This window comes from Nicotiana tabacum, chromosome 18 (assembly GCF_000715075.1).
Source record: "Nicotiana tabacum cultivar K326 chromosome 18, ASM71507v2, whole genome shotgun sequence".
NCBI classification, from domain to species: domain Eukaryota; kingdom Viridiplantae; phylum Streptophyta; class Magnoliopsida; order Solanales; family Solanaceae; genus Nicotiana; species Nicotiana tabacum.
Window position 1 is genome coordinate 470,457 of NC_134097.1, and position 11,033 is coordinate 481,489.

General features: G+C 32.9%; 1 protein-coding gene across 1 annotated transcript; it reads right to left on the reverse strand.

The window, feature by feature from the left end:
* Window positions 1–5,871: 5,871 nt before the first annotated feature.
* Window positions 5,872–6,556, reverse strand: LOC107761056 (zinc finger protein 2). Its single transcript, XM_016579226.2, has one exon. The coding sequence runs from the start codon at window positions 6,400–6,402 to the stop codon at window positions 5,944–5,946; it is 459 nt and encodes a 152-aa protein (XP_016434712.1). The 5' UTR covers window positions 6,403–6,556; the 3' UTR covers window positions 5,872–5,943.
* Window positions 6,557–11,033: the final 4,477 nt, after the last annotated feature.

Genomic DNA, 11,033 nt, shown 5'->3' on the forward strand with positions numbered 1-11,033 from the left:
AATAAACTTAAAATTTAATAAATTATAAAGAAACTAAGTAAAAAATTATAAAATATTAAAACAAAAGACTTGTAACAAAATATTTTAGTAATTATAATAGATTTATAATTTATTTAATATAATCTCAAGTTATAACGTAACTAAGTAAGACAAATCATAAAAAGAATTCAAGGTTAAAGCCTTTTATTTTATTAATAGAAGTTTCAAATTTCACAAGTACAAGTCTTTTGAATATTAAATATTAAAATTAGGAGGTGGAACAAGTGCATCGTGATTAAATATTAGAACTTGAAGAAATTGCCCGAAATAATTGCTCCAAATACTTGACAAATTAATTTAAAGCTTGAAAGTTGCTCCAAAAATTCTCCCGAATACTTAAAACGTGGTTGATTATGAGACCATTGAGAGAAGAATACAGATAAAATATAAGATATTTGAGAGAGAATGATTTTTATGGAAAAAAAATAAAGAAGGATATGGGTATTTATAGTTAAAATAGGACCAAAGTATAATTTAATAAACTTAAGCGTAAAATTAAAAGTTGCAGGAGGATAAGGGTGTTCTGGGGGGAGGGGGGGGTAGGGGCCAAAATGGCTATTTATAGTCGTTGCCAACAGCTCATTTTTTTAAGGAAAAAAATGCACGCGGTCTGGCAGGATGGGTCGGGAGCTTAACGGGCGGGTCCACCAGAAAAAAATGGGCAGCTCGTCCCATCACATGTCCTATTTCATATAGGCTCAGTCCCGTTTAATATTTAGTCGGCCGGGGCGGGACCAGGATGGGCCTGGCCGACCCGTTTAGTTGGACAGCCGTAGTTGGGGGCAAAAATATCAATGTAATCAGTCTGGTGACTACTTTGTTAATATATTTGGAATGATGGCGAAACTCTAATAGCCGTCACAAAAAGTGGCTAGCCGAACTAATTTTTACCACGTGATGCTAGGATGGGCTGGTTTCTGCTTCTGGCTTAGATCGGTCTCAAGGTCAAAATGGGCCCAAGGAGCCTAACATAGTGGAATAATGCCTATGCTTTTTGTTAAAACTTCGGCCCATAATCACGTGGCAGACCTCTAAAAGGGACAGCTATATATGAATTTGGAACTAGCTGCCCCACACTTAAACAACAAGCCATAGATTGACCATATTCATGGAATTGCTCTAGGTATACATCTTTAAAAAAAATGTTTTAGCTGCTTATGGTTCCTTCTTTTATATTGGCTTCACAAATACTTTACATTTTGGCATGGTAAAGTTCACGGTATTAAATTACTGGACGATTAAGCGATTATTTAAGCTTAAGCTCATCATAATTCACTTTCTAATTTCGCTTCAAGATTTAGGCATTCCCAAAACCTCGTGTGTAGTGGTGGCAAAATGAATTTTAAAAAATAGTTATACATTCATATTATGCACTAAAAATTAGTTAATTTTATAAAAATGGGTCAAATATGGATAAGATTCATATTATCCACTTGAAAAATGGATAAACAATAGGTTCAACTTTTACATTTTCAAAGACTCAAATTGGGCGTCTTCTCAAGTTTGGGAGACTAGGAATTCTCCAAAATATGATCATATTCAAGAAATTATGAATAATATGGGTATCCATATTATCTGCCGGTTATCCCATTTTCTATCCGTATTAAATATAGAATATTGTTAGGATCGGGAACCCGGGTAGTGCGGAATATAGCCAAACAACGGTATAATGACAATAACAAAGATAATGAAAGTTGATAACAACGACAATTAAAGTAGATAAAGAAGACACAAATTTAATGTGGTTCGGTCAAAGTGACCTACGTCCACAAGCGGAGAGGAGCAATTTACTATAACAATAAAAGTACAAAAGAGAGTACAAAATTAGAGTAAACACTCTAATTAATCCCAAATACCCTAAGAGAATAACCTCACAAGATCACTCCAAAGAAAGGGTTCACACAAGTGCTTCCCAACACTTAACTCTCATACAAAACACTCTTAATAAAGGAAGAAAGGAAGAAACAAGAATTGAAGACAAGTCTTGTTGGTGTGTATAAAATGAACTAATGGTCTTCCCTTTTATAGGCAAAAAAGTCTTGACCTCTTAGGTGTAAAAGAAGAGATATAACTTGTGCAAATGATGTCTAACACACAATGCAATATTTTTGGGTCCCAAAGAATATTGCCAACAAAGTCTACACTTTACAAAGATGCTTATGCTTATGTGAGATGGACTCCATTTGACAAAATAATGGCCATATTACAAATCTCCACCTTGGCCTAATTTTGGATGATATAGTAAATTTGTTCTACCTCTCCGCAAAAGCCCCAATAGGCATATGTCAAAATTTAATGCCATCAAAATCAGACAAATTGTCTGATACCGAAACTGTAGTGGGGCCTATAACAGTGGATCCCAATAAAGTATACAACGAACCAGATCTGTGTGCTTTCATGATCAAACGAGCACCTTGAAAAAATTTCAGAACTCCACCTTCACCAGTGAATTTGCACCCAAGGGATTCTAAAGTGCCTAGATAGATGAGATTTTTCTTCAACTCAGGACCATATCTAACATCGGTGAGAGTTTTCACCACATCATCGTGCATTCTGACCCGAATTATACCTTTGCCAATAACGTTACAAGTAACATTGTTATCCAATTGGACAACTCCACCTGCAACTGAATCATATGTAGAAAATAAGTCCCTGCTAGGACACATATGATATGAACAACCGGAATCTAAAATCCACTCATTGTCTAATCTGAAACTAGTTTCAGTTGCTAAAAATATAGTTCCCTCAATCTCATCAGTTGCTACACTAGCTTCGGCAGTGTCAGTATTTTTGTGCTCATTTTTTCTTTCTTTGTGCTTTTCTTTATTTTTCAGTTTATAACATTCAGAGATATTGTGACCTTTCTTATGACAATTGCGACACTCTAAATTATTGTATCTAGAATTGGAGTCGGATTTGCCCCTAACAAACAAGCCAACTTCCGCTTGAGTTCCACTAGCTTCCCCAGTAATATCACTATCTATCTGTTCTTTTGATTTTAAGATAGATTTAATATCCTTATAAGAGATATTATCCTTTGCATAAAGCATAATATCTCTTATATGCTTAAAAGATGGGGGTAGAGAACAAAGCAGTAACACAGCTTGATCCTCATCTTTAATTTCAGCATCTATATTACTCAAATTCATAAGAATGGAGTCAAAGGTGTCAAGATAAGAGAGAATAGAGGTACCTTCACTCATACGAATTGTATAAAACTTCTGCTTCAGGTAAAGTCTATTTTCCACCGTCCTCTTCATATATAAGGTTTTTAATTTTTCCTACATGCCTTTAGCTGTGGTTTCTACAGAAACTTCACGTAAAACCTCATTTGAGAGATTTAAAATAATACCTGCTTTTGTCTTTTTGTCTATGATGGCAAACTCCTCGTCCGTCATTTTATCCGGCTTCTTCTCCTTTCCTTGCAACGCTAAGTCTAAGCCATCCTGAATTAGGATAGCTTCCATCTTTAATTGCCACATTCCGAAGTTTGCTCTTCGGTCAAATTTCTCAACATAGGTCTTTGTTAGAGTTATTTTGGCTATTGAAACTAACCCGGTTAGATCCGGCTCTGATATCAATTTGTTAGGATCGGGACCCCGGGTAGTGCGTAATATAGCCAAACAACGGCATAATGACAATAACAAAGACAATAAAAGTTGATAACAGCGATAATTAAAGTAGATAAAGAAGACACAAATTTAACGTGGTTCGGTCAAAGTGACCTACGTCCACAAGCGGAGAGGAGTAATTTACTATAACAATAAGAGTACAAAAGAGAGTACAAAATTAGAGTAAACACTCTAATTAATCCCAAATACCCTAAGAGAATAACCACAAGATCACTCCAAAGAAAGGGTTCACACAAGTGCTTCCCAACACTTAACTCTCATACAAAACACTCTTAATAAAGGAAGAAAGGAAGAAACAAGAATTGAAGACAAGTCTTGTTGGTGTGTATAAAATGAACTAATGGCCTTCCCTTTTATAGGCAAAAAAGTCTTGACCTCTTAGGTGTAAAAGAAGAGATACAACTTGTGCAAATGATGTCCAACACACAATGCAATATTTTTGGGTCACAAAGAATATTGCCAACAAAGTCTACACTTTACAAAGATGATTATGCTTATGTGAGATGGACTCCATTTGATAAAATAATAGCCATATCACAAATATTTTATTCATTTTTTACACTATTCATTTTTATCCGTCCATATCCGACCCGACCCGCTCGTTTGCCAACCGTAGATTTTACGACATCTCTTGATAGAATTTTGATTCGCTTGATCTCCACACAAAGGCATTTCATTGTCTAAATTAAATAGAATGGTAGAAAGCAGCTAGATATGGCATTTTAGGAGGGACGGTGTATGGAGATAGCAACCATTCTTAAACTCAACATTTTAAACCAGACAAGCTTGAAGTTATATTCGAAAACAACATACATGACAAAAATTCACATTGGTCCATGAAAAAAGAAAATGACATAAAGTGAGGGAGCTAAAATATCAAAGCACGTAATTTGTTCGTTTCGTGGTACTTTGCTGTCGATTTTCATCCTTCATTTGTAAAATGATAGTAGTAAAATTAATATTAAAATATTCGTAAAAGAATATTATCTCTATATTCCTCTCATTAGAAGCTACTTTATGTATCTTTGTTAAATTTAAAATAAAATTCTCATTTCTAATAACAACAACAACAATAATCCTAGTATAATCTCACAAGTGGGGTCTGGACAGGGTAGTGTATACGCAAACCTTATTTCTGATAGATCCTCGGCTAAAGTCTAATAACCTTATCACATATTTAAAGTAACTTTTCTGATTTATTTGGTATACTTACCCACACTTCAGATTTGACTATCTTAAAATAACATTTCCACGCCAAAAAAAAAAAAAGGAAAAAAGAAGAGAGGAAAGAAAACAGGAATTTTTGAAATAAATTACGTTAAATAAACAATAAACTTGCATCAATGTAATGAACATAATCGCTCGTAATTTTACTAAAATTGTATAGTAATCGTTCTAGCCAAATTGAGTGATTCAAGATGATCAATTCTTTTTAAGAGATTGTTAAGTACTCACTTTATCTAAAATCAATTATAACTATGAAATTACAAGAAAAACAGAAAAAACAAACTTCAAAGCACCGAAAATAATTAAACAATAGGACTACATGAAGAGAAAAATATACTCTATAAGAATTGAATCTAAAAGGTTAGACAGTGTTTTTTAGCAACAGATCATATTATAAATAGCCTCAAACAGAATAGATCAGCAACCCTTGTCACTTAGTAGTGTTTTCAGTCACTCCATGAATATGAAAATAATTTCAGAAAATCCTGAATACCGTATTAAAAATAGGGATCAAACTAAATGAAAGAAGAAATTAATTAAAAGAGGAGAAACAATGCACTAAACATTATCTTCTGCTCCTCTTGGACAGCATTCAGCAACAAATAAAACACGTATTTCATCGTTTTAATCTTAGCTTAGCTTCCACACATATATACTCAATGCACAAGAACAAATTCTATCTTATTTTATAATTTTGCTAACTACAGTATCATGCAACGATAATATCGAATAGCCTGAAACTAAGGAAAATGAAGACTAAATAAATTTTAATATATGAAAGGGAGTCGTCTAATATTGCTACCCATCTTTACTTTGAAAAACAATAACCCCCTCCACGTTCATAGTAAATAAGAAAAATAACAGAGAGACCATTTAAATTTCTTTCAATTAATGTTATAGATTTCTCATCCTTTCGTTTAATAAGAACTACCTGAGAGTAGAAAACCACCTGAAAGTAGAGTCAAAAGGAGGCTGCTAAAATTACAACAATTTCTTGAAGTAAAAATAAAATATAACAAATAAAAGGATTTAAAAAAAGTAGTGATCAAAGCCTTAGGGACAAATCAAGCTGGCCAAAATCCTCTTGAACAACACTCTCACCATTTTTCCTAGAGCCATAACTCATCATCTCTCTTCTTCCATAGCTCAATTCAGTAGCAACAAACCTAGCCGCATGTCCATGATGACCGTGGCTCGGGCTAGTAGGGCCCGAGCCACTGTTCCGGTTAGTTGACCAACCGGAATGAGGGCGCAGGGACGAACTCAGCTCCCGGCTTTTCTTGGCTAGGGTTCTTTCAAGTTTGTGGGCATTTTGGTGCCCTCCTAGTGCTTGTGAGCTATAGAACTTTCTTCTACAATAGTTGCACGAGAAAACACGCGGCTGATCGGCTGGACTTAACGGCGATGATGAGGAAGAAGATGAAGATTGATCGAATAAAAGGTCAAAGCTAAGTTCATTTCTTGATAAGCTTAGGTTTAAGGCCGTGTTTGGTTCGTAACTCATGGCTCTAAAGTTCAATAGGAAGAAGAAGTGGATATAGGGTTCTTTTGTGAGTAGCTGCTTTTAAGTGTAATTGGTGAGTTGAAGTTAGGATTCTTGGAAATGAAGGGGGGCCAAATATATAGGGAAACTATGAGTGTATTTGTGTGCGTAATAGAAGAGAGTTGTTAAGGAAGATATTGGAGAAACAAAAAGGACATATCGTGAATTATAAGAATGGGTTACTAGTATTATTTCTTTTCCTCTTTGGTGAATAATACAGTAACTCTTTTTTGGATTTAACTTTTATACACGGGTAGCATATAAGAGTTTTGATATACTATGATCAACTAAAAAATAATTATAAATAACTACATAGTCATATTAATTGAAAAATAATAGTTATAAAGTAACTTGCTATATCAGGTTAAATATAAAAATAGTAAAAACTTATTTAAACTATTACAGTAGCATATTTAAATTTTTCTTCTCTTTTTTTTTTTTTAGTATTCATTCGGTGAATAATGGAGTGATTTTCTAACAAAACAAAAGTGAAAAATATCGAAAAAGAGAAGAAAATGGATGGGAAGGGGATTTTAAAGAAAGAGAGATAGATAGACAAAATAGCTGCAAATATCAGAAGGGAATCAAAGGGTTGTCGCCTCCGCTAAAGGCAGCATTCGAGTCCCTTTTCGGTCCCAGAAAATTTCCAGGCTACTTCCATGATCAGTATAACTTATATTTAATTTTTTTTTTTTTTTTTTTACCAATGCTATTATGTTGAACTTTTTTTTACTAAAATTCTTTTCAAAATTGAATTATCTTTTAGAAGTACTAACAGAAGAAGAATAATTTTGTAAAGGATCAGTTAGAAATCCTCTCTACCAAATCTTTAGTAATTGATTATGTGATGTGGTGCGATGGATTGTTTTCACACACCCTTAATTGGATTCGAGACGGAAAAATGAATAAATTCTTAATAAAGAAACTTTCTGCCTTTAATGACTCTTATATGACAGGAATTCAAAATATGGCCAGTAAATTTCGAATATCGATTATTAAACAAAAAAGAACATGTTGACAAGTTATTACATGTAAAAAGTTTGTATATAGCACACAAAAAAGTGAAAATTTTCCCCTTCCAAATTCTAACTAGTTTACGCCCTATTATTATGATTTTTATCAGTATAATATTTGGATCTATTTTATGGCCAAATTCACAAGGTTCTTCTCTCCAAATTAGAATTAGAAGCAAATTACTTTATTTTGCAAAAAATAACACGAGGATTTTGAAATGAAACCGAAAATTGAATACCATATATTTATCAAATATGAATAAAATTTCTGAAAATTCCATTGTTGAAATGATAAAGTATGTATTATTTCTTAAAATTATCGTTTCAAATATTTCTTTTCAGCCCAACATTTCCCAATAGTTTTTCTGTTTTGTGTTGAGCCCCTTTTTTCTTCCCCTTGTTCTTTTCTTTAAACTTGTGAATCTATCCGAAATAGGCCATCTAATCATGGCCAGTCCAATCAAACTTTGGTTGTGGCTTATCACCTAGGACAAATAGGCTTCTAAGATCTTGTAATTGATTTTCCCATTAAAGTACTAGTTTGTGATTAAGATAAAACTGTCTTGACTAGACCAATTCTGCAATAAAATAATCGACCTTTTCTCTGTCTCTAGACCATTCATTTAAATACCTTGTGGTGTACAGGTGTAACTATTGTACCAAGTACTCCTAAACATGTTTCATTTTCTATGCTCATCTTGCCCCTAATACCATAATGTGTCATGTGTAGTAGTATCATTTTAATGATTTGCTTGGTAACCTTCTTAAAAAGTAATCCGGTAAACAAAATATTTTGTGTTCGCGTAGGATTGGGAAAAGGTTCATATTTTTAAAGAAGTAATATAGACAATCTTCTCTGATAATTTTTCGATTCAAACCCGTAATTTATAGGTCACGTGGAGATAATTTTACTATTGGGGCTTCCCTTCTTTGTAACTCTATTAAGATAATTATTTGTAGGGAGGGCTAGTGAGTACTATTTCTAAGCTTAACTTGACTAGAAACATGTGCTTTATAACTAAGAAATTCGTGTTTCATTTTCCCACTTTTTAAAGTTGGCAAGTTCATAGTTCAACGAAGTGGAGTCTTGCATTAAAGTATACATATGTTGGTTTTGATTTCCAACAAAAACCTTAACATTAACAACTTTTATGTCAAGATTTGTTTGCTACTTGCCAACAATTGGACAAAGTCATTATAATAGGAGAACAGCAAAGATTATTAAAAGAAATTACAAAACCCAGATTTGTCATCAAATGAGCATTTTAATATAGTTTTTTTACAGAAACCCCTTGTTATTATATACTGTATTTTTTACAAATGAGCATTTACCTTAATTAGTTGTTCTTTTGTAAATTTTTAGTCCAACCCTGACAGGATCACTTGGGGATCATCAATTTCTTGGTAGTACAACTCAGAATTCATCATCTGATGATCATTCATTCATTCTTATGTTATGATGCTATTTATTAACTAACTGGATTTCAGAGCCTTAAAATATCTCTTTCATTGTGGATGTGACTTATAGTAACCAAGTGTCTTTTTTATGGCTACGTTGCCGTTTGCATCTAACTTGTACATTCAACTCGACTAACCTAAAATATTTATTGCTTTACGCTTTACAAGAATCAACTCCATTAAATTATAGGAAATGTCATACTTATAATAATAATAATCCACACGTTCATTTTTACTTGTCCGGAATAGATTTTGCACGCTCCTTAAGAAATAATTGATAAAATACATATTTTTTCATAGTACCTATAATAATGATAGTGTTTTGAGAAGTATTGAGAAATAATTTGTGAAATGAGTAACTAATGATAAGGGTAAAATAGAAAAAACTAAATATGATTTTCTCTTGATTTGCTAAATTGACAAGAAAAAGTAAAAATATATTTTTAGTGCAGTGGATAAATAAAAGTAAGGAGGGAATAATATTTAATATTTTATTTTGAGAGCTACAATCTATGTAAGATATTACAAAATGGATTTTGGATTTGTCAAAACGTAAAAAATAGAGCCGTCAATATGGGTTTGGCCCGTTGGACCAGCCCATCCCGTGATTTAGCAGGACTGGGCTAGAATTTTTGAAACCCATTTAAAAACGATACTTTTAAGCCCGGCCCGAGTAAGCCCGTGACCCGCGAGGCTTGACTGAGACTGGGCTCGGCCGGCCCGTGGGCCTAATAAAAATACGTATTTAAAATCTATAAAATATAAAAAGTATATGACACACAAAAAAAAAAAGTATCCCAAGTTTCAAGTTTATTAAGCTCATCATATTAAAAGATCAAAGTCTTAAAATATTAATTAGTTTTAAAAATTTAATTATTCTTAATATTTAACTAAATAATATTGCATATGTATTATAGATGTAGATGAAAGTGAAGATATTAAGACAACCTTCTCACAAGCGGATTCAAATGTGTTTGATGAAGATGATATGTTGGATATCTCATAAGCGTCATGGACGTTCTCTTGAATAATTTGTTTTGAATTTTGACTTTAAGTGAATGAAATAAAATCTTGTCCTTTACTTTTTTAATATTTATTGTGATATATTGGAATGATATAAAAAGTTATTAAGTTTTGTGAAATTTTTTCAATAAGATTTTTTTTAACTTTTAAATATTTATCTTTTTTAGGTTAGAAATTAAATAAAAAATTTAAAAATGATGGGCGGCCCGTGGGGCGCCGCAACCCACATAAGACTAGGGTGGACTGACCATTATAAGGCCCATCAAAATGGTGGGCTAGCCCAGCCCAGCCCGTCAATTACTAAAGCCTATATGGGTCGGCACTGGGATAGCCCGGCCCGCCCATATTGACAGCTCTAGTAAAAAATTAATGAATCAGTCAAATCACCAGTAGAGCTTGGAGCTTAGTGGTTAAATAGCTCCATATCTTGCGTACTAGTTGTACGAGATTTAACAATCACTTAAGCCCCCTCACCCTACCCCACCCCACACACAAAAGAAAGAAAAACAAAATAAAATCATTTCTTCATTTTACTCTTCCTATATTAAATTGGATGTGTTAGTTTTTGTAAAGATATTCGACATGATATCAATAGCGAAATTTGTATAGGAAGAACACAATTGTTTAAATATTGTGAAAACTAAAAAAAACCGGAAAAATTAATCGCATACGATTAGTTATAATTTGATTTTAAAAAAATAATCTTACAAAGATCTCATGTGTTTTATTTATTGAGTTCCTATATTATTTTTTACGTTCTCTTATGAAAAGGCAATATAACTGAAAGCAGATTTATGACAATAATAATAACATATCCCACAAGTGAGTATGGGGAAGGTAAGGTATAAGCAAATCTCGCTTACCTTGTTTATGGTAAAAATAAATTATTTTCGATAGATTCTCGGGCTCAAGTGAAAGCAGATTTATAATAATAATAATAATATTAATAATAATAACATACACAGTATGGTCCACAAGTCGGATCCGGGGAAGATAAAGTGTAAGCAAACCTTGCTTATCTTGTATATGGTAAAAAGACTATTTCCGATAGACCATCAGTCTCAAGTGAATGGCAAATTTATAATGAATCATAAAACT